This window comes from Vulpes lagopus, chromosome 11 (genome assembly GCF_018345385.1).
Source record: "Vulpes lagopus strain Blue_001 chromosome 11, ASM1834538v1, whole genome shotgun sequence".
NCBI lineage: Eukaryota > Metazoa > Chordata > Mammalia > Carnivora > Canidae > Vulpes > Vulpes lagopus.
This window is the reverse complement of record NC_054834.1, coordinates 49,018,794-49,046,143: the sequence shown is the minus strand read 5'-3', so window position 1 is coordinate 49,046,143 and position 27,350 is coordinate 49,018,794. Positions and strand designations below refer to the sequence as shown.

Genomic DNA, 27,350 nt, shown 5'->3' with positions numbered 1-27,350 from the left:
ACAGTTGTCATTACCCAGGCAAGAGATAGTGCCAGCTCAGCCCAGGATGGTGGCAGTGGAAAGTGAGAAGCAAGTGGACCTTGGGTATACTTTGAAGATAAAGCTGCCAGGATGTGAGGGCTGAATGGATAGAGCAGGAGAGAGAGAGAGATCACAGGGTATTAATCTGAGACCAGAGAGGGCAGGATGACCTCAGATGGGGGCTCTTAGCCTGACCTTCATTGTTGCTGCTCTTGTTTTGGCCTCCGTTGGGCTCTCAGGAGGTCCCTTAAAGATGATCTCTAATAGCTGCTATCTGCTTTGCCCTCATAGTCATTTACTCACCTTATTGGGGGGGGGGGGGCGGGGAGAATGGCATCTCCTCACTGCTTCCTTGAGAAATGTCCCAGGGAGATGAACAAATGATCGGAGCTCCTATTTCCCTGCAGCCAACCTGGCTGTCCAGTACAGCAGTCCCAAACTGTCACAGCCTCGCTCCCTCAGGTCCTCGGGGAGAAAGAACCAGCCAGGATCCCCTAGCTGCTCTGCCTCTGCCTGCCTGGGGGTCAAGATGCCCTGCCCAGAAACACTCCTTTCCCAGGCCCTAGCTTGCCCTTCCCACTGGGAACCTGACTACCCAGAGTGGTGGAAGCAGAGAGCCTCTGAGAAGCAGCCCAGTTTGCTTCTAGTGCTTTGGCCAAACCCACTCCCCCACAGAGCTTGGCTGTGCCACTGAGCCAGAGGCCAGGGTGGTGCACCTGGGCACCAGGAGGCAGAAGGCCCTGGATAAGAACATGGGCACCACTCCCCTGACTATCTTCCCTGTTTTCCCTCTTCTAAGCACTGGCAGGTGAAAGTGGTCTCCATTCCCCAACTCCACAGGTGCAAGTGCCAGTTCACCCCACACATACTTTCCCTCCATGCAGGACCCTGTGTCTACCCTCCCAGACAGGTGAGTGTCTGGAGTACCTCCCCTAATGGTTTTGTTTTTTGGGTGGAGAAATGGAGGCCATCTCAGACCCTGCAAGCAGTACCCCTTTCGGGTACGTATTTTCCTATTTTCAAAGTCTTTTTCTGTCCAGATGCCTTCCTTAGGTCTGACCCAAATCTTTCCTCTTGCCATGTAAGATACCACTCTCAGATCCTGCGGAGTGGAGATGGGGAGGAGAGGCTTGTACCCCGATCCCCGCCCGTGGAATGGCTCCCCATGTGGCCCCAAGTGCGCAGACAGCCTCTGGCCTCAGTACCTCCCTGTCCTCCTGGCTGCTGCCTGGGCATCCCCTTTCCCTCATGCTCTGTGTGAAGCTTTGTGGCGTGTCCCCATCCGCTGATTCTCACTCTGCTCTGCTATGACCTTTTTCCAAGACAGAGGTTGTACCGCCCCACCTATGGGTGGGAACCTATTGAACAGCGCAGCCAGCAGCCTCAAGTGCCAAAACCAGGGCTCATTTGCCGCTGTGTATAAATGCCAACTGGCGTTAGGTGAAGTTTTAGGCTCTCCCTCCTCATACAGCGCGGCAGAGGGGCACAGATAGAAGGCCCCAGGACTAAGTCTGCCTGGTTCTCTCCTCTCCAAGGATGTACCTGGAATGTGTGCGCCCACCCACGCAGTACATATGTTCACGGGGAGCAGGCCGGTCACCAAGGCCTGCGTACTGACTTAGTGGCTTCACCTCTTTGTCCTCTGTTTCCTCCACACAAATAATAGTGCTTCTCTTAGTCCCTGACTTAGTCTAAGTAGTACTTCTCTAAGTACACAGTACATCTCTGGGGTGAGCTGTGTCTGTGTGCGGGCAGGTGAGCAAAACGGAGGGAATGCGTGCTTTGAGTGGCCACACAGGGTTAGAGTCTGAGAGCCCCCACTGTTGATCTCCTGAAGCCCCTGGAACTTAGAATCAGGACACCTGCTTGGGCTCTGTCTCTGAGCCTCCGAACCTGATCTTGAGCAGAGAGCTTTCTTCTCGCAGGCCTTTGTGGGTAAGCCAGTGGATGGCAGCTAACTGTGCTTTGAAATCATCACCAGCAGATACATGTTGATAAGAGAGAAAAGCTCAGTCGGCCCTAGGAACCACTGGGATGTTTATGTCCTTAGAGCTGGAGCCTGCAGGGTCCTCGCGAGGAGGTGGTGATGTGTTTTTAGATCCAGGGTAGCTGACCCTAAGAGCAGTGAGTGGCCACTTTGTGATCACGTTGTCCCAGTTTGCCCATTTTGAGGCCAAACATTTTGCAGCCTCTGAGCCCTGGGCAAACTGGGGGGATTGGTCACCCTACATGGATCCTGGGCCTGAACAGAACAGGAAGCAGGCAGTCTTTGTTTAAAGGAGTCTTTGACCGCCTTCTCCCATCATTCATTTCTTCCCCTGGTTTTTCTTACCTGCTCATCCCGCTCATATTTCCCTTTCAGGTCTATCTGGGAACCCTGCGGACCTGGAGAAACGTAAGCAAGTGTTTGGACAAAACTTGATCCCCCCCAAAAAGCCCAAGACCTTCTTAGAACTAGTGTGGGAAGCCCTCCAAGATGTCACACTCATCATCCTGGAGATCGCAGCCATCATCTCCCTCGTTCTGTCCTTCTACCGCCCCCCAGGGGAAGAAAATAAACGTGAGTGTCTGGAACAGCCCGGCATGACTCTGATCTGTGTCCTTTCCACCACCACCAGAAAGCACTAGTATTCACGGTTGACAGGTTGTAGCTGAAAAGTTTACCCCACTCTCCAGGGTGGGTTCTCCAAAGAAAACCAACAAGTAGCTAAGAAGCCATACTTCCAGCCCATCCTGATTCCAGGGTCTTCATCCCCTTCTCCCACCAAATCCTTATGTAGAATATCAGAAGTCCTCTACCCTCCCCCAACCAACAAAACCTGCTTCTCAAAGTGCCCCCCACCAATCATCTGGCATTATGGGGAAATGGCAGTGACCTAGAGCCCAGTGGAGCAGGGGGCCTGGCTGTGTTGGGAATCATATGTTCTGTATGTATGTATGGCCAGTCATTTGCACTGACATGCTCTGTGCTACTTAGTCATGAACTTCTTTCGGGCTAACATAAATACTTATATTGGTGATGACATGATGCCCGACTCTGCTGGCCTCTAGTATCCTCAGAGGAGAGTTCCTCTGCCCAAGAGTTGTATTTTCTAGTATTCTCTTTCCCTGACTTTTCACTCTGGGGGATTGTAGAAGCACTACTCTCATATTTAGTATTCATCAAAGCCCCCAGGTGACCCTTACTTTCTGTCCTTTCCCTGGGCTAGAGTGTGGTCTACCCGTAAGTAGCCCAGAAGATGAAGGAGAGGCGGAAGCTGGCTGGATTGAGGGGGCAGCCATCCTGTTCTCCGTGATCATTGTGGTGCTGGTGACTGCCTTCAATGACTGGAGCAAGGAGAAGCAGTTCCGTGGGCTGCAGAACCGCATTGAAAAGGAACAGAAGTTCGCCGTGATCCGAAACGGTCATATCATCCAGCTGCCTGTGGCTGAGATCGTGGTGGGTGACATTGCCCAAATCAAATACGGTGAGAGCTCATGCTTCTTGTACCTATGTCACCTTCTGTATTTGAGTGCTAGGTCCTTTGGCATGGGGGTGCTGGGAGTCGCTGAGGACCCAGAAAGATAAGACTTCAAATTGTGTTAGCTTCTAGGTTAGTTGAAGAAGTTGTTGAGAAGGATTCAAAGAAAGAAGCAACTCTCCCCAAAGAAGGTCACACTTGTACCCTGTGTGTCAGAGGGTGAAAGATACATAATGTTGAGGCCCCGGGGAGGTGCTTAGGGATCAGTCATTGTTTGAATTTATGAGGAGTCTTGTCCCAGGTTGTCAGAGATGAAGGTATCTTTCAGGCTCCCCAGGTACCCCCTGGTCCATTGCCCTGTAGGTAGGGCCTGTGGGAGCAGCCCTGAGACGAAGCTGGATGATTCCTACCTTCTGCCAGGCACTCACCTACCCTCCTTCCCTGTTGCCCCTTCCCCTCTTGCACACTAGGTGACCTGCTGCCTGCAGATGGGATCCTGATCCAGGGGAATGATCTCAAGATTGATGAGAGCTCTCTGACGGGGGAATCAGATCATGTCAAGAAGTCCTTGGAAAGGGACCCGATGCTGCTCTCAGGTATGGCCTCTGGCTGCTGCGGCTCCCATTCTGCCTCCCCCAGACAGCAGGCTACAGAGACCCGCTGCAGGCCTTGCACTCCATAGTGGCCCTGCCGCATCTCCTTCCCCTAAGTTCATCTGGGGCAGTAGCATGTGAGTGGGTTGAATACAAGGTTATCAGGCAACCTAAAAGAGGTGCTCTACAAAGCACGTGCTGTATGGGCCTTGAAAGGGCTCTGCTGGTTAGGGGTGCAGGTGGGGGAAAGAGCCTTACCCTAAAGCAGTTAGACACGTTTTTCTCCTTACCCCCCTGTTTGCTTTGTCTATTTTAAATGGGCCCAGCTCTCTTCCTTTCCCTGCTATTTACTGGGTATATCATTATCCATGGGGAAGGAAGGAAGAGGGACCGGTTTTTTTTTTCCTGAGTTTGTATTCCACACCAAAGCATGGCTATGTATAAAACACAACACTCCTTCCATCTTCTCCTTTCTCATATAGGGACGCATGTCATGGAAGGTTCTGGCCGGATGGTAGTGACCGCTGTGGGTATCAACTCCCAGACTGGAATCATCTTTACCCTTTTGGGAGCCAATGAGGGAGAAGAGGAGGAGAAGAAGAAGAAAGGTAAAGGGTATTTGGGATGGGATTCTGTCCCCTGCCATCCCCATGAGGAGTCTAGGAAGCAAGGGAACAGACCTGGATGGAAGACCTGGTAGGAAGAATCTACCAGATGAAGACTGCAGATACTCAAACTTCTGGCAGAGCTAAAGATGTCACACCTGGCTCCCCAGGGTGCTGTGATGAAAACTAAATCCGGTCACCCCTTTAGCCTCGACTCCTGTGTCTGTCAGTGGGTTGTGAAGGCATGAGATGGAAAACTTGTCCCAAATGAGCTGGCCCTGGCAGCCTTCTGGGCAGTCTCCCCACCCTTGCCCCTTCCTTCCTCAAACGTGAGGGACAAAGCAAACCATTGAGGCTGAGGAAAACTGCTGAAAGCGTGGATGGTCAGTAGAAGAGAGACACAGCTAGGAAGGTGGGAGCACAGAGGCAATATCTACCCCCAAAGTTAGTCCTGTCTTGGCCACTCACTTGCCCCTGAAGGAAGGAAATACAAGGAAGGAAGGTGAACAAGAAAAAGATCCTAAAGAGAGATCTGCATATTTTCCCTCAACATTCCTTCTTTCCCTGGAGAAGAGAAGGATTTCTTTCACTTGGCTGGAGAACCATCTCAGGCTGTATTGTGGAGGGCAGTTTATCAAAAGGAAACAAGACGCATTCCCTTGGGAACTAGACTATAGGTTTTTCTGGCTACCTGCAGATGAGTAAAGAGGAAGCTGGCCTGGTGCTGGAGAATTGACACAAAGATACCTTTCAGGGCCTTTGCCATCAGGTAGAACCAGTTCCAACCTCTCACTCTCTAACCCCTACCCCATTTCTCCAAGTGATGTGACTCAAGCCAGGAGCAGCCTCCCAGCAGCGGCTGGGCTCTGGGAGAGAGTAGTTCAGGTGCGGGTGTGCATTCACTTGCATAAATTGGTCTGGTCCACATCGCAAAGAGTCCAAGAGGCCCTAGAAAGCATGGACATGAGTGGAGACGTGAACTTCCTTTACATTGCCTTCCCTGCCCCTCCACCCCTTTGCTGTGGCCCTTCTGGGCTCTGAGCAGGACCAACAGATTGGAAACCTGATCTCTTAATAGTCACCTTGGGTCTCCACCCCACTTTTTTCTTTCTTGTTCAAACAGGTAAAAAACAAGGAGTCCCTGAAAATCGCAACAAAGGTAACCTTTCCACCCACTCATTTACCATCTCTACCTGCCTACACTCAAACCAGACCTTTCCAGGCCATCTGCCTTCTCCCTTTTCCTCTCCATAAATCTGTTATCTGCTGCTGGGGCCCAGATGCCTCATCCTGAGGAAGGTGCAGAGATTTTAGGGGTGGTCTCCAGATCCTGATCCCCATGGATGACAGCACAACAGCACCCCCTGCTGTTGTCTCACAGACCCTCCCATCAAGATTTCTCTTGGGGAGTGCGTGGGATTGATCTGCTCTTCCCCAGGGGGCACTGAACTCCCTGCTTCACTGCCCTAGGCCGGATTTAAACACCCACGGTACCCCGTTTCAGGCCTAGAAGATGTCAGGGTCCTGACGGTAGAGGGAGTTGGGGTGGGCAGTCCCTGCACCCTCCTCTTGCTACCTTCCTCATCGGTGTCCTCTTCTGGTCTGGATTCCTTCTCTGCTAGTCTTCTTGGGGTGCTCGGACAGAGCCCGTCCTCTGTACCTCTCCTCACCCCTCTTTGTTTTCACCGTCTGTCTTCTTCCTCCCGATCTGGTGTGTGTTTCTTTTTTTGGTGGCTGTGTCTTCATCCCGTCTCTGTCTTGTTTGTGAGTCTGACAACAGAGACAGTATCTCAGGAAGTGCCCTTCCCAAGCCAGAGGGGCCGAGCTCCGCAGGGATGAGGCTGGAAGGGGGCTGGGAACCAGGGAGAACTGCTCTCTTGAGACAGCTACTGGAGATTTTTTTCTTTGTACCCATGTCATAGGAGTCTTTAGGAATAAAGTCATCACATTGGAGAACCAGGGCTCCACAGAAAGAAGTCTTTAATTTTAGGTCTCTTTAACTCTTCTTTTGAAAACCAAGTGGATTTATATGTCTGTCTTTATCCCTCTTATTCCAGACGGCCCCTCCTACCAGCTTCTTCCCTCTCCCTCAAAAGACAACCCTCTACCTACCCACTCTGTACCTCCCCAACCTTCATCAGACAGGGGAGAGAGGGCATTTCCTTCCCCAGTCATTCAACTGATATAAAAGGAGGAACTGAAAAATACTGTTTGGGGGACTGTTTCTTCCCTGCCAGTCTATAGGGAGAGAGAGAGATGAACTTTTTAACAGCAGACTAGGACGCTTATGCTCTGGAAACATCTACCAGCCTTCCCCATCAGCCCCTTTCTGCAGCAAAGATTCACTATTTTAAGCACTGAATTCCAGGAAGGATGGCTGTTGGTAATAGCACTTAGTGGCATGACTAATCCTCTTGCTGGAATAAACCTGGCTTGGGGCTCTGAGGTGGTGCCAGGAAGCTGCCACCGAAGAGGAAATCCATAACCTCCCGTTTCATCCCTAGTTGTCAGAATATCATTGTAAAGGCCCTAGTAGAGGGTGGAAGGCATGCTCCTTGCCTGGCAGGGGTGAGAGTGGTTGGAGCTGATGCTGGGGGTCCCAGGTGGATTCCAGGAAGGAGACAGAAGAGTTTGGGTCCTCACGTGCCTGCTACTCAGTGATACCCCCTGCCCACTCACCTGTCCTATTTGTGTGCACACCCTAGCAAAGACTCAGGATGGAGTGGCCCTGGAAATCCAGCCACTCAACAGCCAGGAGGGGATCGACAATGAGGAAAAGGAGAAAAAGGCGGCCAAGCTACCCAAAAAGGAGAAGTCGGTGCTGCAGGGCAAGCTGACACGCTTGGCCGTTCAGATTGGGAAAGCCGGTGAGTAGGGCAGTGCCTCTTGCTATCCATGCTACTCTGCTGGGTCCTCGCCGCTTTGACTGCCTGCCTTCTGTCCCAGCTGGGCTGGCGAAAAGAGCTGAACCTTCCCAGGGGGCTGGTGCAGCCTAGGTGACCATGCCCCTCTCTCTGCCACCCTCTGGCCACTCCCTGGGTCTTTTCAGAGAGAAGTGTGCCCCTGTGTGCCAGGGTTAAAGACCCCACGGCCCCTTCCCTCCAAACAGAAGGGTAATAAAGAACTGTCACCCAGGGGAGATTTACCTTAGCAAGAAGGAAGACTTGAACAACCACTCACCTGTTTCCTGTATTGGCTCGTAAGCTCCATAAGGGTAGAGAAGGCTCCCGTTTGCCAGCAGTAATTCCCTAGCATGGCGCTAGCACCTAGCTGGCACAGCACAGTACATTCAAAATAAGGACTAGAAGAAACAGGAAGATCATGATTTAGAGAGGCTTTTTCCAGAGGAGGGGTTGCTAATGGCACTCTTGTGTATGGTGAGAGGAAGTGGCTTCTCCGGCCCCTGCCTCTACATTCTCCTCTCTTGGGGGTGCTAGGAACGGGGGTTGGAGGAAGAAACAAAAGGAAGATCGCTCCTTCCCTGGACATTTCTTCCAAGGGGCCACCTGGTACCACTGTTTAATTTTCTTCTGAGCCCATCCCTCCGCTGACTGCCATCAGTCTAGTCTGGTACATTCTGTGCAGACAGTTCACCTGGGATCTTGTTAAAGTACAGATTCTGATTGAGGAGGTCCAGGGTGGGGCCCAAGGTGCTTCATTTCTAACTAGCCTCCAAGCGACGCCAATGCCGCTGATCCATGAACCACACACCGGGTGACAAGGATCTGTAAAAAGGCATTACGGTAGCCACTAACCATGTGTGGCTGTTTCCCCTTAAATGAATTACGATTAAATACAAGGGAACATTCAGCTCCCCAGTGACATCAGCCTTGTTTCAGCTGGTCCATAACCACGCGTAGCTAGCACCTCCCTTATTGGACAGAGCAAACTGAGGATGTTTGAAGCATCACAGAGAGTTCCGATGGACAGCATTAGTCTAGCATGTTCATTCAGTTCTAGTACCTAGCTTACAGTGACCACCATGAAATCTCTGGCATATCAAGGGTACACGGGGGACATGAATTGCAGGTATGGAATCAAGTGGCTAAGCCTGGCACACAGGTGTGAAACATTGAATAGACCCCACCCACCCACCCCCTGTTGTCCTCCAATCCCTGCTTTGTTCTTTAGGGAGTACAAGCTACCTGATGGCTGGCCCCTGGTCTCCTCTCTTGTTTTGGTTTACATTTCAAGCTAGGCCAGTTGGGGGTGAGGCAAGTAGGGTGCTTTGTACCACCCTCCGGGGGGAGTGCTTCCTTAAATTTCGGACACTAGGCACTTTGTTTGCCTGACCTTAGCCCTGACCCTGATGAAGCAAAATTCAGAAGAATATGCTTTTACTGATATAATCACCTCTGGCCTTGCTCTGATTCTTTTGAATCATTAGGCCCTCAGGAAAAGCAAAGACCCATACCAGACTATGGTTTGAAGCAAAGCTCTTCCCAGATATTATGCCCCAGATAATCTGGTACAGTTGCCCAGATATTGATCCCCTCAGCCTTCAGGGTGGCCAGGCAGCACCCAGGGCAGTTGGAACTCCTAAGCCAGTTGCTATCTGACCTTGAAAAACTTCTTCCATTTGCATCAGTGTGTAGGACGACCAACTTGTCCCAGCTCGCTTGGGGCGCTCTTGATTTTACCGCTGAGAGTCCCAAGAAGCTGCTCAGTCTCAGGCAAACCAGAATAGTTGGTACCCCAGTTTTCCAAAAATCCCTCTGTGGGGAGGTGGGTATAGGGATGGGTGAAATAGGTGATGGAGATTAAAGAATACACTTATTAGGGTGCCTGGGTGGCTCAGTCAGTTAGGTGTCTGCCTTCAGCCCAGGTCATGATCCCAGGGTCCTGGGATCAAGCCCGCATCAGGCTCCCTGCTCAGGGGGAGCCTGCTTCTCCCACTCCCTCTGCCTGCTGCTTCCCCCCACTCTCTGGCTGTCTCTGGCTCTCTGTCAAATAAATAAATAAATAAATAAATAAATAAATAAATTTTTTTAAAAAAAGAATACACTTACCATGATGAAAAGAAATAAGATTAAAAATTTTTTAAATCATAATTGTGTTTTGATCTTCTTTAAAAAACTCTCTGTGCCTCAATCTACTCATGAAAGGGGATGATAATACTAACTTATCTCACAGGGTTTTTGTGAGAATTAAATGAGTTATTATATGTGAAGTGCTTGCCTGGCCTATATAGTAACTATAGACATCTTTGCTTATTGTAAACATGTAAATTATTGTCATTCTCTGCCTATGCTATGTAAAGAGAAAGGTCAGGAAGCACCGTTCTAAAGGTTAGCCATGTAGATGATGGGCTGACACCATAGCAGTATCACTGTAAACAAGTCGTAAATTACCCGACAGTTCCCATCTGCTAGGGGAGAAGCCCAAATTGATAAACTACTAGGAAATAGGCAAATACGGTCACTACATTCTGAATTGTGACAAGAGGGTAGGTCTGAGAATCACAAAATTTCTGTTTTAGAAAACTAGACCAACTCCTTATTTATGAATGAGGAAACAGGTCCAGAGAGAAACCAAGACTAGTCCAAAGCCACGAGTCAAGTTAGTGCAGTACAGAAACTGGAACCTGTGTCCATAGAAGATGAAGCCAGCATTTTTTTCCTTACATGATAATGTACAAGCAACAGAGAATGGGTGGGGGATTTGGGGATGACTAGAGATGGTGGTTTTAAACATTGGTAGCAAAAATAATAAAAAAATAATACAATAAATAAAAATAAAAATAAAAGAAAATAAAAGAAATAAAAGAAATAAACATTGGTAGCAAAGGCTGCACTTTATGCCAGCCCCCTTCTGGCCAGGGCCCCAGGGAGGCCTTTGAGCCTGGGCTCATGTGATGTGTTTCCTGGACAGGTCTCATCATGTCTGCCATCACAGTTCTCATCCTGATCCTGTACTTTGTGATTGACAACTTTGTGATACACCGTAGACCGTGGCTATCGGAGTGCACCCCCATCTACATCCAGTACTTTGTCAAGTTCTTCATCATTGGCATCACTGTACTAGTGGTGGCTGTGCCAGAGGGGCTGCCACTGGCTGTCACCATCTCACTGGCCTACTCTGTGAAGGTGAGACTGGAATAGTGCTGTCTCTTCTTTTAGGACTGAGATGGGAGGGGAGGGTGCCACATAGCCTTCAGTGAAAGGATAGGCCATACTATCTGCACAGATTGAGTGGTGCCTCACAAGAGCAGAAGCCACTGGCATCCTCAGAGATGAAAAGGACCATCTTGATCCGTTGCATCAAGGTTTAGGTAACCCAGTAGAATCTGAGGACGATTCACAAAAACAGTACCCTGCATTTTTGTGCAGACAAGAGGATGAGATACAGAGACATGTTGGCAAAAAATGGCCTTTGACATATATTTGGCAGAGCTCAGTCGGTCTCCCCTCAAGTCTATCCTCATCTCCTTTGTAGAAAATGATGAAAGACAATAACTTGGTGCGGCACCTGGATGCTTGTGAGACAATGGGCAATGCCACAGCCATCTGCTCTGATAAGACCGGCACGTTGACCATGAACCGCATGACTGTGGTACAGGCATATATTGGAGACACTCATTACCATCAACTCCCAAGCCCTGATGTCCTTGTGCCTAAGGTCCTGGACCTTATTGTCAATGGTATTTCTATCAACAGTGCCTATACCTCCAAGATTATGGTAAGCTCCTCCTTTGCCTAGACACTTAGAATGGGTGGTTGGAGGGGGCAATTCCTTTTCTCTGGACAGAGAAATGTTCTCTTGTTTATCCTGCCTTAATTGCCACTGCACATCCCATGTCCTACTCCTTGGTGAACATGTTTGGGATGACTGGGGATTGATTCATGGGAGTAGAGTGGGGGATAGGGAGGCAGGTAGAAATCCAGATCTATGAAATGCCCAGCAATCACCATATGATGGCAGTATCCCTAGGAGAGATGGGTTTATCAGGAATAAATTCCATACTTTCTAGAAACTAAGGGATGGTATTCAAATGAGACCCACATGGGGTGAGATACCAGCACCATCCCCAGGGCAAACTAGAACATCCCTAAGCCCTGGATGGCTTAGAAACCACAGTTACCACTGACCACTATCTGCTTACCCTTGGGAAAGAGATAAATGCTATCCTCACATGGGCGCCGGGGACATATGTGAACATTTTGTAGGGGTGTTCTTTCCTCCCAAGTTCTCCCTAGTAGAAGCATGTTACTCAACAGCACATACAATTTTTCTCTCAGCCTCCAGAGAAGGAGGGAGGTCTCCCGCGGCAGGTGGGCAACAAGACCGAGTGTGCTCTCTTGGGCTTCGTCACTGACCTGAAGCAGGATTACCATGCCGTGCGCAACGAGGTGCCCGAGGAGAAGCTCTACAAGGTGTACACTTTCAACTCTGTGCGCAAGTCAATGAGCACAGTCATCGAGAAGCCCAGCGGGGGCTACCGCATGTACAGCAAGGGCGCCTCTGAGATCATCTTGCGCAAGTGAGCATCCCTTCCCCCACTTCTCTTCCCTTCCCGATCCTCCCCGTGGGAAGGTCTGGGTGACATGCATCGTGCTAAACCCATCCAAAGGGTCAGTGAGCCCCCTTTCCAGTGGGTGACATCATCACTAATATCTGAGCATTGAATCAGGCTGAGGCTTGCTTTTGAGTGCCTCGGGGGGCCCATTCTACTTAATCTGCACAACCCAGTGCAGTAGATGCTATTAGCATACCCGTTCTACAGATGAGAAAACAGACGTACAAGAAGTGAAGTACTTGCTCAAGGTGATACAGCTCATAGTGGTGCAGCCAGGATTCAGAACTTGACAATCCAAGCTTCCATCTTCTAATCTGAAACCCAAGGAATACCCTCAGGGTTACTATGATTAGGTGATTCGTCACACGTTGGTGCACCTCAGAGCTGTTGTGAGTTCAGTTCTAGACTGCCCCAATGAAGTGGAGCAGATGAGTCTTTTTTTGTTCCACAGTGCATATAAAACTCATAGCTATACTAGGCTGTAGTCTATTAAGTGTGCAACAGCATTTTGTATAAAAATACAATGTATATACCTTACTTTAGAAATATTTTATTGCCAAAAAAATAGTCACCATCACCTGAGCTTTAGCGATCATCACCTTTTTGCTGGTAGAGGGTCTGCCTTGATGTAAGTGGCTGCTGGTTGATTGGGGCAGTGGGTGCTGAAGGATGAGGCAGTTATGGCAGTTTCTTAAAACAGGACAATGAAAAAAAAAAAAAAAAAAAAAAACAGGACAATGAAGTATGCCGCATTGTTTGACTCTTTCCGTGAATGATTTCTCCGTAGCATGAGATGCCATTTGATAGCATTTTACCCACAGTGAAACTTCTTTCAAAATTGGAGTCATTTCCCCTCAAACCCTGCTGCTGCTTTATCAACTAAGTTTATGTACTATTCTAAATCCTCTCTTGTCATTTCAACAGTCTTCACAGCATCTTCATCGAGTAGTTTCCATCTCAAGAAATCATTTTCTTTGCTCATCTGCAAGAAGCAACACCTCATCTGTTCAAGTTTTATCATGAGATCGCAGCCATTCAGTCCCATCTTCAGGCTACACTGCTAATTGTAGTTCTCTCACTGCTTGCACCCTACCTGCACTTACTGCCTCACCTGAAGTCCTGAACGGTGAGGGTCAGAGTCATCCATGAGGGTTGGAATCAACTTCTTCCAAACTGCTATTAATGTTGCTATTTTGGCCCCTTCCCATAAATCATGAACATTCTTTATGGCATTTAGGCTGGTGAGTCCTTTCCAGAAGGTTTTCAATTGACTTTGCCCAGATCCATCAGAGGAATCTCTATCTCTGGCAGCTATAGCCTTTACCAAAATGTATTTCTTAAATAATAAGTCTTAACGCCTTGATTCATATGCTGCAGAATGAGTGCTGTGTTAGCAGGCGTGAAAACAATGTGAATCTCTTGGACAGCTCCATCAAAGCTCTTGGGTGATCAGGTGCATTGTCAGCGAGCAGTCATATTTTGAAAGGAATCTTTTTTCTGAGCAGTAGCTCTCAATGGTGGGCTTAAAATATTCAGTAAATCATATTATAAACAGATGTGCTGTCATCCAGACTTTCTTGTTCCATTTATAGAGCACAGACAGAGTAGATTCAACATAATTCTAAAGGGCCCTGGGATTTTCAGAATGATAAATGAGCATTGGCTTCAATTTAAAGTCACCAGCTACATGAGCCCCTAACAAGCAAGTCAGCCTTTCCTGTGGAACTCTGAAGCCGGGCACTGACTTCTCTCTAGCTGTCAAAGTCCTGGATGCCATCTTCTTCCAGTATGAGGCTGTTTGATCTACACTGAAAATCTGTTATTTAGTGTAGCCACGTTGATTAATGATCCCAGCCAGACCTTCTGAATCACTTGCTATAGCTTCTACATCAGCACCTGCTGCTCCACCTTACACTTTGATGTCATAGAGACAGCTTCTTTCCTTAAACCTCACGACCCAGTCTCTGCTGCTTCAAACTTTTTCTGCAGCGTCTTCATCTCCCCCAGCCTTCATAGGATTGTGGAGAGTTAGGGACTTGCTCTGGATTAGGCTTTGGCTGAAGGAAATGTTGTGGCTGGTTTCATCTTCTATCCAGACCACTCAAACTTGCTCCATTCAGCAATAAGGCTGTTTGGTTTTATGGGAGAAATGTTTTTCATTTCCTTCAAGAACTTTTCCTTTGCATTCAGAGCTTGGCTATTGGGAGCAAAGAGGCCTAGCTTTCAGCCTCTCTTGGCTTTTGACTCACCTTCATCACCAAGCTTAATCATTACTAGCTTTTGATTTAAAGTGAGACATGTGAGACTCTTCCTTTCACTTGAGCACTTAGAGGCTATTGCAGGGGTATTAATGGCATAACTCCAGTAGTGTTGTCTCTCAGGGGATGGGGAGGCCTGGGGAGAGGAGGAGAGAACGGGAAAGAGCCAGGCAGTGGAGCAGTCAGAACACATACGACATTATCAATTAAGTTTGCCATCTTATATGCATGTGACTCGTAATGTCCCCAAACAATTACAATAGTAGCATCACAGATCACCGTAACAAATACAATAATAATGAAAAAGTTTAAAATATTGCAAAACTTACCAAAAGGTGGCACAGAGACATGAAGTGAGCAAATGCTTTTAGAAAATTGGTGTCATTAGCGTTTGATTCAGGGTCGCCACAAACCTTCAATTTGTTAATAAATAAATAAATAAACAAACAATGCCTGCAAAGTGCAATAAAGCAAAGTGTGATTAAACAAGGTTTGCCTGTATGTAAAATGCCAGGCACATAGCAAATACTAACAAATATTAGTTCTATGTTCCTTTTTCCTTCTCATGCTCAACTCCACTTATAGGAAGTTGCATGACTTCATCAAGTCGCTAGACTGTTCATGGGTCATTATAGGCTGACCGACATAGCTATATGGGCCAGTAGCTATAGAATTAACCAGGCCTTTATTTGGCTTTAGCCACCTTCTTTCAACCAACCCATTCCTGTGGAGCACACCCTATGCACTGAACACCATTCTAGTACTAGTCACGTACCGGGAATTTAAAATGTCTCTCCACCTTTGAGAAGTTCAAAAGAGGAGGTAATCCACAAATGACTCTTGGCATCACATTCACATATGAGTAGGAACAGACAACATGGGAGAATCATACCTTCGACTTCCCTAGACCGGATCCATCTACAAATCACCCCACCTTGGGAAAAGGGACTCGGCTGGATGATGGATAGAGATTTCTTACCCAAGAATGCTGTCTTTACGAGTAATGCAGGATTGCCAGAATGTCTGCAAATGAGTGTAGAGACATCTGGGGTGGGAAAGGGTTGCTGCTTCCTGACTGTGTGCCTCCCCAGGTGTAATCGAATCCTGGACAAGAGAGGGGAAGTGGTTCCATTCAAGAATAAGGACCGCGATGAGATGGTCCGCACTGTCATCGAGCCCATGGCCTCTGAGGGACTCCGAACTATCTGCATCGCTTACCGGGATTTCAATGATGGCGAGCCCCCATGGGACAATGAGAGTGAAATCCTCACTGAACTGACGTGTATCGCAGTGGTGGGCATTGAGGACCCTGTGCGCCCAGAGGTGAGGCTTTGGCTTGGCAAAAGGGTAGGAGAACATGAATGGAAGTCTTCCAACAGCCTCTGGCCTACATGCCAGCCGAGCACGATGTAGGGGGTAGTCCCCCAATAGATGGGAACTGAGGTACTAGTTCCATGTTTAGCTGTGACCCCAGGCACGTTACCCAACAGCTTCTCACGTACAGGGATAGATGTTTCTGTGCCTTCTGCTTCCCAAACCACTGTGGAGTGCTGAGCTGATAGAAGCTGGCATTCTGACAGTGAATGCTGTCTGAGGGGTGAGAAACATAGGTTGTATTGAGCTTATTATTGGGTACCTAAGAACAGTCACGAGGCAGAGTTAACTGGGACACCAACTTTGTCTCTAGCCACCTTCTTTCAATCAACATATTCTTATTGACTGCCCCTAGAATAGCTGAACAGTAATCTAGAAACTAAGGCGTTGAAAAGGTCTCTGCTTATAATAAGTTCAGACAAGTGGACTTTTAGTTGTCAAGGCCCAAGGGCATAGGAGACTATAAAGAATGGATTGGTTGGAGTATGGGCCAGGGAAGTGGAGAATGCTAAAAAGGGAGATGGTGGCCAGATCCCAATGAGGTATGGATGTGCCCTGCTAAGAAGTCTAGATTGTAGGGAGAGTACACTTCCACACCTGGCTCCTCAAGCAGATTTTCTCTTCAACTCATGCTACAGTAAGGCAAATTCAAATGTAGTATTATGAATAGGGCAGAAGTCGGGTGGCACCAAACAATATAAAAATGACCAGACCTAGCCTCTGCCACGTGGCACTGCTCCTAAGTGCCTCTCTCCTGTCCACAGTGAAGGGACCCTTCACCACCCCCACCTCCTCCTTTCCTCTCACCTTACTCTCCACAGGTACCTGAAGCTATTGCCAAATGCAAACGAGCTGGCATTACTGTCAGAATGGTGACAGGTGACAACATCAATACAGCCCGGGCCATTGCCACCAAATGTGGCATTGTGACCCCTGGGGATGACTTCCTGTGCTTAGAAGGCAAAGAATTCAACCGACTTATCCGCAACGAGAAAGGAGAGGTGGGTCCTGGCTAGGAAGACCTCATCTTGCAACGGGGTGGGAGGCAGCTCTCCTGTAACGGATCCAGGACACAGGAAAGAAAGTGATTGGGTTTTGTTTTTCTTGTTTGTTTGTTTTTGGGTTTTGTTTTGTGTGTGTGTGTTTTGAAGATCTAATTGGCTTTATTAAATGATTTCATGAATCAGGCAGCAACCCATATAACCAGTAGGGGGAGCTGTGAGGAGTTGGACCCCAAGTGGGTGGGGTTTTTTTTTTTTGGTTTTTTTTTTTTCAAGTGGGTGGTTTTTAAACTGAAATCTATTAGTAGTGAACTATTCCTTCTACCGCAGCTGCTCAGGTGGTAAAACTGAGAGGTTTCTTTATTCTCATTATCTTCGTTCATAAGCTGTCTTTTGAGACAGCATCACTGACTTTTTATGTCTTCCTTATTTTTCAGTCATGGGATGATTTCATCCTGATTTCCCTCCACCTCACCCCCCTGTGTCACTGCCCCATGACTAACAGTGGCACAGGTTTGCAAGAGGATGTGGTCTGGGTATGGAACAGACCAGAGCCTCCTGGTCTGCATAGAAACCAAACCTAAGACCTTAGGAGCACTTTAGCCACCTGACGCAACAGCCAACCCTGGCCCACCTCCTGCCAAGGGTCTAAGAAACAGGAGACAGACTCCCCAGTAGGAAATTGGGAGGGAAATGAAGACACACAGGGTCTGAATGGTCACCATCAATGAATCTGCCCTTGGAGACTGAGCTGTTTCATCTCCCTTGGAGGCCATGGTAACACCCCCCAGGGGCTGTGGAATGTGAGCTCTTCCAGAATCTCGGGGTATGGGGAGAAGTAAACTCTCCCTGGATGGCTGTTCTGAGCTTGACTGACCTGGTGTGCTCTGGTGTTGGCAGGTGGAGCAAGAGAAGCTGGACAAGATCTGGCCTAAGCTTCGAGTCCTGGCACGATCATCCCCCACTGACAAGCACACATTGGTAAAAGGTGAGCTCAGCTCCTGACCAGATGCCTGGAGCAGATGAGAGCAGACTGGGGCAGACAGCCAAGAACCATGGGCCAAAGCAACTCTCTCATCTTGAATAGGGAGGTCCCAGGAGAGCTCTCCAGCTCATGGTGGGGAGCAGACAGTTTAGCAAACATCTGTACATAAGACATATAATGAAGTTGTTCTTAAACATCATATCTTATTTGCCAGTAGTACTATGTACTAGTCAGAACAGGTTAAATTATTCTCATTTTGCCAATAAGAAGGTTTGAGGCTGAGAAGACAAAGGACTTACCCAGACTGCCCAGCTTCAACCCCCAGGACCCTGTCTTCGGATCAACTGGTGCTTTCTCCACCACACCCTAGCTGCCTTAGGGCACCAGCCAGGCTACCTGCTGAGAACAGACTCAAGGCTCAGAGCACCCTGCGGGGAAACAATTTATAACCTTTGGGTGATACTACAGAGCCTCCAGCAGAAGGAAGAAAAAAGGGAAGAATGAAGTAGAAAGAGAGGTGGTACACATACACATACACTCACACTTCGATGGCCCAGCTTGGACTCCAGAGAAAGGGCATCCAGATATCAAGTATGTGTGTAGATGTGTGCACACATGCATTTGTGTATATGCTGGTGTCCAGCTCTGACATCCCGATCTTCTGTCCTCTCCTCGCTAGAAGAAGCCAGCCTCCTGGGAAGTCTAATTTCTGGCTTTAACACACACACACACACACACACACACACACACACACACCAGCTGTTTTGCTTTCTTTCCTGCTTAGGGAGCACGTGGCCCTCTTTGGCTGAGATGGGATGGAATGATGGTTGGGCTTCACAGCTGGCTTTGGGACCTTGCAAGGACTTTCCCCTCTCTTGGTTTCAGTTTTCTCATCTGTAAGGTGGTGGGAGTTGCTTAAATCATGGATCTCTCTGGGTGCTCTGCCACCCTCCAGCTGTTCCTGTTCCCTTGGCTTCTCTCCCCATTCAAGCTGCTTTGCCTCCTGGCCCTGGAGGCTGAGACACTGCTCCCCTAGCCACCAGGGGGAAGGAGCAATTATGCCAGAATGGCCGCCAAGTGACCAGTCAGCCAACTCACACCCCTGGGGCCTGGTCTTCACTCCTTCCTGTGGTTGTTTTCAGCTGGTAGCTGGACTTCTATTTACAAATTACCTGTGTTTCTATGCCTGCTGCCAGAGTGAAGGCCAGATAAGGTGCTCCTCTAGCCCTTCTTTACCTCAGAACAGAATGAGGCAGACCAGTAGCAGCTTCTCAGAAGCTGACAGATCTGTCGCGGCTCAGAAGGGTGGTTATACTTTCAACATGTTATAAAGTGAGCTTGTTACCCACAAAAAAAAAAAAAAAAAAAAAGGAAGAAAGGAAAGAAAAAAGGAAGGTGGTAGCAGGGACCACAGAGGAAGACACAAAAAGCACCATGGTGGGGAACAGAGGGCTTGCCACATGCCTGGGATGGCGCATGTGGATTCATTGGGGCACATCTCTCTTCCCAGGCATCATCGACAGCACTGTTGGGGAACAGCGGCAGGTGGTGGCTGTTACTGGTGATGGCACAAACGATGGGCCGGCCCTGAAGAAAGCCGATGTTGGCTTTGCCATGGTAAGCAGCTCGGCACACTGTTTCTGCCTGCAAGCCACCTTCTCTAAGAAACCAGGATGAGCTTCTTATAGCCTGGTGCCTCCTGTACCAACACCCCCCACCCTGTGCTCTTTTCTCTGACACTCTTCTGCTGACCTGGTTGATAAAAGTCTGTGTAATGGGAGACCCATCAAGTGTGATGATCCAGGCAGGGAAATCATGACACCTCATTACCCAGGAAAGCGAGACCAACTTAAATTTGCCCATGAAGGTGGGCATATTGTCTGTGTAGGCACACCATAGAAAATTCATACTCTATATGAAGCATGGCCAGAACTGTTCATCACTCTGCTTTTCACTTGTGAGGTCAGGAGCATCAGAATCACTTGGAAAGTTTATTCAAAATCCCATATTCCAAGGTCCCCCAGGTGGCTATCTTGATTCAGCAGCATCTGGGTAGGTCCCAGAAGTGCTTGGCTTTTCCTAACAGGCACACTTGTTGCTTCTGATGTTGCAGCAAATGCAGAAGCCCCCAGATTGCCAAGGACATCCTTACACTCAAGTGGCTTGTGACTGTAAGCCTCCCATATGTATTGAGCTCTTGGTGATTTTTAAGAGTGGAAGGAGATGCAAGAATTAATCTGTCTGTAGGGTGTGCTATTTAATACCAACAACAAAAGCTTTGATTCTAGGAAATTTCAAGAACACACAAAAGTAGAGAGAATAGTCTAATGAATCCCCACGATACCTGTCACCCAGCATGAATTATCAATACCTGGTCCATCTTGTTCCACAGAACGTTTCCCCCAGTCCTTACTTCCCCCGTCTCAGGCTGAACTGTCTGAAGCAAATAAAGGACATCACGTCATTTCATTTGAAAGAATGTTAGTATATACACACCTCTGATAAGTGTGCATCGAAGACTTCTGTCTAGAAGAATCATAACACCATTGCCTCACAACAATTTGGGCCCTTACTATTGTTAGTCATCTAGTCCATGTGCCAAGGGCTTCATAAATCCTGTCTTTATTATTTCTTTGTCCAAATCAGATCTAAATAAGATCCATATGCTGCAGTCGTTTCTGTATCTCTTAGACCTCTTAATCTATAGCAATAGTTTTTGAAGCAAGCTCCTTCTGGAAATCTAAAGGAATACAGATTCTCAGGCCCCACCCCAGCTCTACTGGATCAGAAAGCTCAAAGTTGGGGCCCAGTTGGTTGAGCATCCAACTCTTGGTTTACACTCGGGTCATGATTTCAGGATGATAAGATCGAGCCCCACATCAGACTCCAAGCTTAATGGGGAGTCTACTTGAGATTTTTCCCTCTCCCTCTGCCCCTCCCCATGCTCATGCACATGCTTGCTCTCTCTCTCTCTCTCTCTCTCTCTCTCTAAAATAGATATTAAATCTTGAACACCTGGGTGGCTCATTTGGTTAAGCATCTGCCTTGGGCTCAGGTCATGATCTCAGGGTCCTGGAATTGAGCCCTGAGTCCAGCTCCTTGCTTAGCAGGGAGTCTCCTCCCACCCCCCCACCCCTACCTTGTGGGCACGCACAGTCTCTCTCTCTCCCAAATAAATAAATAGAATATTTAAAGGTAAATAAAATAAATAATTAAATCTTAAAAAAATATATTCCAGACTCTGGGAAGAAGGGAAGCTGGTGGTTCAAGAGAACACATATTATTCAGGCACAGTCTAGGCACAATGAACCACTAATTAATTTTCAGTTAATTGTTGACTGGGAGCATTCTGAGAGTCAAGGTTCCAGATGCTACCCAGGACCAACCTCACAAATAGGCATTTCTGAGTATAATAGACACTATGTTAGCTTTCCAGCCCACCCCATCTTTTTTCCTAGCTATTTAGTTTTGAAGGAACCAGGTCGGTTGTCTACATAGAATAATGCATAGTGTGGATTTTGTTGATTGTATTCTTGTCACACACAATCAGATTCTAGATCCCATCTTTCATAAGGGGCTACAAAATATTGTCCAGATTTTCTCTATTTATTAACTTCAAGACTTCTATAGAACCTTGCCCTCGTGGACTATTTAGTTACTCTAAGGTTCAGGTTCCTATATGAAAGGTAGCTTTTTCTTTATTTACTAGTTTCAAAATGAGTTGACTTTTTAGGATCCTCCAAAGATGGCAAATGAATTACATATATATTTTTAAATTTTACTTACTTAGTAAATAGGCTCCATGCTCAACAGGGGGCTTGAACTCATGACCCCAAGATCAAGAATCACACACATGGGGCTCCTGAGTGGCTCAGTTGGTGAAGCATCTGCCTTCAGCTCAGGTCATGATCTCAGGGTCCTGAGATCAAGCCCCATGCATTCCCTGCTCAATGGGGAATCTGCTACTCCCTCTGTCTCTGTATGCTCTCTCTCTCTCTCTCAAAAAAAAAAAATCTTTAAAAGAAAAAAAAGTCACTCTACTGACTGAGCCAGCCGCATACCCCATGAGTTGTATTTTTTAAATTAACTCTACTAAGTTACTCTACTAAAAACAGTTAATTGTTTATTTTTTAATATCGTTATGAACTCATGGATTTAAGTATCTTTGATGTGTTTAATCCATTGCTCTTGTTATTATTATGATGTTCACACTGATACATCATTAGTCTCATGAATACTGCTTGGGTCCTCTAGATACAGCCCCAGTTATCTTTAATACCTTACTTCATTTCTGAAGTGATAAGATGTTCCAGAATCATGCATATTTCTCATCCTAGATCTGGAATCATCCATTTCTCAAAGGAATCCTGCTTTTTAGTGAGAAATGGTACTTAGAGAACACAATCTGAATGCCAGGGTGTTCCTTACTACTAAGTAAATCATTGTTTCTAGATCTTTTCAATGGGCTAAGCTAGGAAATATATCTTATAAAAGATATATATATTTCTTTTTTGTTTTTGTGTTTCTTTGTTTTAAAGATAAAATATTTCAAGAACCCATATTGGTGTTTTAAATTCACTTTTAGAATTATAGAACTTGGGGCATCCCCGGTGGCTCAGCGGTTTAGCACCATCTTCAGTCCAGGGCGTGATCCTGGAGACCCAGGATTGAGTCCCACATCAATCTCCCTGCATGGAGCCTGCTCCTCCCTCTGCCTGTGTCTCTGCCTCTCTCTCAATCTGTGTCTCTCATGAATAAATAAATAAAATCTTGAAAAAAAAAAGAATTATAGAACTCTAATTTACGAATTTTATTTAACTTCCTTTATTTTATATTTATATCTCTTAAGATGAAAATTTTGATTCTTGATGGTATTCACATAATCCTTACTTTGTTTTACCCTAAATATAGGTAATAGTCTCAAAAAAGCAAAAACAATACAATTACTTTTGAAAAAGCAGTTCAAGATTTTTCTCATAGTTCCTGTTATCAAAAAGGTATATCCTGCTAGGTTCTACCATCAAGTTACTATGGTTTTTTAAGTCATTTGGGACATTTTTCCTTTGTGTGATTGTGCTACCAGCTGGTTTTACCAGTTCATTTATACCATGTTGCTTTCCATTTTAGAGATTGCTTCTTCTTCTTCTTCTTTTTTTTTAAGTAAGTTCCACAACTGTGAAATCCAACACAGGACTCAAACTCATGACCATGAGATCAATACCTGTGCCAATATCAAGAGTTATACACTTAACCAACTGAGCTACCCAGGCGCCCCTAGAGATTGCTTTTTAAATTTAATTTTGTTTTATACTCAATAAAATAGTTATATAGTTCTAAAGTCAAATATACAAAAGAAAGTCTGTTCCTAGAAATCCAGCTTCTATCCCTATCACCTCCACCCTGTTGCCTCCCCTCTTAACTCCAAGTAACATTTCTTTGTTTTGGGTATATCCTTCTGTTTGCTCCTTTAAAATATAATCAAATATATAATATATTTGTATCCTATCCTCTTAGATAAGTGATACTTATTTATACTACTATGTATACTTATCTACACACATACCATATACTCTTTTTTTACATTGCTATTTTTCACTTAACCTGAAAATTATTCCATAGTAGTAAGTATATATAGTTCTTTTTTCTTTTCTTTTCTTTTTTTTACTTGTATCTTTCTTTTTACAGCGCATGTAACAGCATTTGTGTGGATGTGTTAGAGAACTCTTTGATGGGGAAACTGAGTTGTATAGTCTACAATAGATATTTGTTTATTGCAGTCTGGATAGGAAAATATTACTACCAGGTAAAGAGAACAAATATCTACTATTGCAAGCCAAATTAATGAATAAGCTCCTCTGTGGATTATAGGATTTATAAGACATGGAATAGAAGTATGGGCTGGAGGTGTTAGGGATGGTTTTGCATCACATGGACTATTAAAGATAGAGAGGATTTAAATAGACAAGGAGGAAGGATGTTCCAGATTTAGGGAAATGGTGTAAGTAGAAGTCTAGACCCTAGAAGTGAATGAGAGGTTCAGAGAATTGTGAATAAACCACCAGGTTTTAAGCAGAAAGATTATATAGGAGCAGGCTGGAAAATGAATCCAAGTTCACCTATTGGCTACCAGTCTAGAAAATTTACTATTTCTAAAAGCTAAACTTTCAACCATTGATATGTCTATTGAGAAACCTTTAGTGGTTCCCCAGGAACAGGAATTTGTACAAGGATAGGACATCTGAACTGTGCTGCCAGACTACTCCTCCCAGAAAAAAATGTAAGGTGACTTAGAGGTGTGGGGGAGACAAGGACTTAAGTGGGACATTGACAGTGGCAAAAGAAATACAAGAATTTAGGGATGCCTAGCTGGCTCTGTTACTGGAGCATGCAGCTCTTGATCTTGGGGTTGTAAGTCCAAACTCTGTATTGGATGTAGAGATTACTTAAAAATAAAATCTTTAAAAAGAAAAAAGAAGTGTAAGGATTTGGACGTAGAATAAAACATGTTCCCTATCCTTCCCTTCATTTCTCAGGTGAAGGAGTAGCAGAGAAGGGAGAAAGGAATTTCAGAGATAACTGTCATTTCCAGTCTAGCATCAGGTCCCAGCCCTGCTTTCTGTGGACTGACAATGACACATTTTCCCTTCCTTTTCTTTGGAAGAGATGAGAATACAAAATACCCTGGCTTAGTCATTAGCATTTGCATGGCAAGTGTGCCCTCTTGTGTTTATGGCTGGTTCAGAAGCTTGGTGGAGGTCTGGAAATACAGTCTAGGTTCAGAACGTAGATAACCTGCTTTATCTAGGTCCTCGCTGTTCTTCTTCCCTTTCTCACTTAGGGTATTGCAGGCACAGATGTGGCCAAGGAGGCATCAGACATTATCCTAACAGATGACAACTTCACCAGCATTGTGAAGGCAGTGATGTGGGGGCGAAACGTGTATGACAGCATCTCCAAGTTTCTGCAGTTCCAGCTCACTGTCAACGTGGTGGCCGTGATTGTGGCCTTCACTGGAGCCTGTATCACTCAGGTGAAAGGAGCGTGGGGTGGGCCGAGAGGAGAGGGATGAGGGGGGAGGCTAGGGAACATGGCAGGTGGGGTCTTGGCTACTGAGGATTAAGGACATGTTCCCCCAGTGGTGTTGGGGCAGGAGTTAGCTCTACTAGATCCCCATCTGCCCATGTAGGAGGATGATAAGTTTTTTACCACTAATGTAGCACATTGCATGGCAGCCGCTATGATGAGTACTTATATGGTCTCCACAAACAACCTTGCAAAGTGCACATTATCCCCCATTTTACAGGTGAGGAACCCAAGTCTCAAAGAATTTAAGTAACTTTCTCAAGGTCACTCAGCTCATAAATGGCCAGATCCAAAGGCTAGGTGGCTAGTGGGAGCTAGGCCATTGCAAGGGCAAAGCTGAGGCTGATGAGTGAGGTGAGGGCTGTTTTCTAAGGAAAGCTAAAAGGACCGGTACTTCTTCCCACCAGGATTCCCCACTGAAAGCCGTGCAGATGCTATGGGTTAACCTAATCATGGACACTTTTGCCTCATTGGCCTTGGCCACAGAGCCTCCTACAGAGTCTCTGTTGAAGCGTCGCCCATATGGCCGAAATAAGCCTCTGATCTCACGTACCATGATGAAGAACATCCTGGGCCACGCAGTCTATCAGCTCACCGTCATCTTCTTCCTCGTCTTTGCTGGTGAGCCAAGGGTGGGGTTGGGGCTAGAAACAGGGGTCGCAGTGCTAAGTGGAGATGGGGGTCAGAGAATGGCACGGAAAAGGAGGGAAAAAAGGCACGAAAGAAGGATGGAAAGAAGGAGGAAAGAAGATAGCACGGGAGCTCGCTGAGCAGGCTGAGCACAGCAGTAGAGATGATGGCAACTCTCCTCACTGGGTGTGTCCTCTTGTCCTGTGTGGTGCATCATGCTAGTTGACGTACTCCTCCTAAGAATTTCGCAGGGTAGCTTTCTGTACTTTTTTTTTTTTTAATGATTTTATTTATCCACTTGAGAAAGAGAGAGAAAGCACAAGTGGGCATGGGAAGGACAGAGGGAGAAAGAGAAGCAGACTCCCCAGTGAGCAGGAGCCCGATGGGGGCTCAGTCCCAGAACCCTAGGATCATGACCTAAGCTAAAGGTAGATGCTTAACCAACTGAGCCACCCAGTACCCCTATAATAGTTGGGGGTTTTTTGCAGATTATAAAACTGAAGCTCAGGTCACATGGTGAGTAATTAGTGACACTAAGCTCAAATCTGTGTCTTCCTGACCCTAGTAGTTTTCTCACCACACTGCACTCTAAGAAGTCAAAGTCAGTGGAGCAAACTGGGGAGAGAGGGTCAGATATGTTGAGACCACAGCTAACACTTAAAGTATTTGATACAGTAGCTCAGATACTGAACCATTAGAATGGACACCAGCTGTAAGCCACCAGCTTGGCCACACCAACGTGTGTTGTTCTGACTCAACCTGAGCCCTTGCTGAGACCATACTTAACCCACTGATGCTTCCTTTGCCCCCACTAGGTGAGAAATTCTTTGACATTGATAGTGGGAGGAAGGCGCCTCTGCATTCACCACCCAGCCAGCACTACACCATTATTTTCAACACCTTTGTGCTGATGCAGCTCTTCAACGAGATCAATTCCCGCAAGATCCATGGAGAGAGGAACGTCTTCGCAGGCATCTTCCGCAACCTCATCTTCTGCTCCGTGGTCCTGGGCACCTTCATCAGCCAGGTGAGCCTCTAGCTGGAGTTGGGGTAGGAGGGCTGGGATGGCAGAGGTTGGATGCTGGGAACAGGGTTCCCTAGGTACCCAGGAGAAGGAGGGAGAGAATGATGAGGTCTCTGGCTGTGGATTGAACGCCTTTGGATTCCCAATTGGCTTCCATTTGCACATTACTCAAAACTGAAGCCTGCTGGGCCAGGTGCTACAGTGCAAGCCAACTCGTTGATAGCAAATAAAATAAGACAGATGGGATCCTTCCCTTGTCTTTCAAAAGCTCAGAAATTTCACAGAGTGGCCAAGAAGAGGGTCACTCTTCTAGGTCATTCCATGCCTCCTGCCAACACACATGAAATGTGCAGATACATACCGAATGGGCTCTCCTTGTCCCTGCCCCTTCATTCATGGGGGGTTCCTGGTTGAAAACACTGCACAGTTCACAGAGGGAGAGAAGTGGTGGGATGGTACACAGGCAGATGACAGATAAGCATGGCCTGGGTTCCTCTTGTAGAACTGGGGTCAAAGACATGGCTGCCCTGATGGTACAAAGATTGGGTTCCTTCCTCCTTGCCCTCATCAGAAGTACACTAAAACCTGCAGATACAAGAAAGAGACTATGAGCTCACCTGGTAACAAAGGGCTCATGCCCCTCCCTGGCCAGTGTCTCCCTCATCTGCTCCTCTCTTCAATTCCTCCTCTCCATCTCTGTGCCTTCTGCTGGTCATCCACTGGCTTTAGTCACCAGAAGCCACCAGCCCCCCTGAATCCACCAGCTCTTACCTTAACAATATTCATGGTAACTAGATCT

The 27,350-nt window shown here is 46.8% G+C and overlaps 1 protein-coding gene across 7 annotated transcripts in view; it reads left to right on the top strand.

Annotated features, from left to right (window-relative positions):
• ATP2B4 (ATPase plasma membrane Ca2+ transporting 4) overlaps positions 1-27,350 on the top strand; it is a 97,967-nt gene that overhangs the window by 54,996 nt on the left and 15,621 nt on the right. For 5 of the 7 annotated variants that reach the window (XM_041773330.1, XM_041773324.1, XM_041773325.1 and 2 more), the window contains exons 3-18: positions 2,384-2,581; positions 3,231-3,488; positions 3,953-4,078; positions 4,558-4,683; positions 5,804-5,839; positions 7,386-7,547; positions 10,552-10,766; positions 11,116-11,358; positions 11,919-12,160; positions 15,546-15,777; positions 16,650-16,829; positions 17,730-17,817; positions 19,325-19,431; positions 24,653-24,844; positions 25,305-25,518; positions 26,343-26,554. In XM_041773330.1, the coding sequence (XP_041629264.1) occupies positions 2,384-2,581; positions 3,231-3,488; positions 3,953-4,078; positions 4,558-4,683; positions 5,804-5,839; positions 7,386-7,547; positions 10,552-10,766; positions 11,116-11,358; positions 11,919-12,160; positions 15,546-15,777; positions 16,650-16,829; positions 17,730-17,817; positions 19,325-19,431; positions 24,653-24,844; positions 25,305-25,518; positions 26,343-26,554 (2,831 nt within the window). The remainder of the gene's footprint in view (positions 1-2,383; positions 2,582-3,230; positions 3,489-3,952; positions 4,079-4,557; positions 4,684-5,803; positions 5,840-7,385; positions 7,548-10,551; positions 10,767-11,115; positions 11,359-11,918; positions 12,161-15,545; positions 15,778-16,649; positions 16,830-17,729; positions 17,818-19,324; positions 19,432-24,652; positions 24,845-25,304; positions 25,519-26,342; positions 26,555-27,350) is intronic. The other 2 variants (XM_041773327.1, XM_041773329.1) reach the window with 1 other exon arrangement.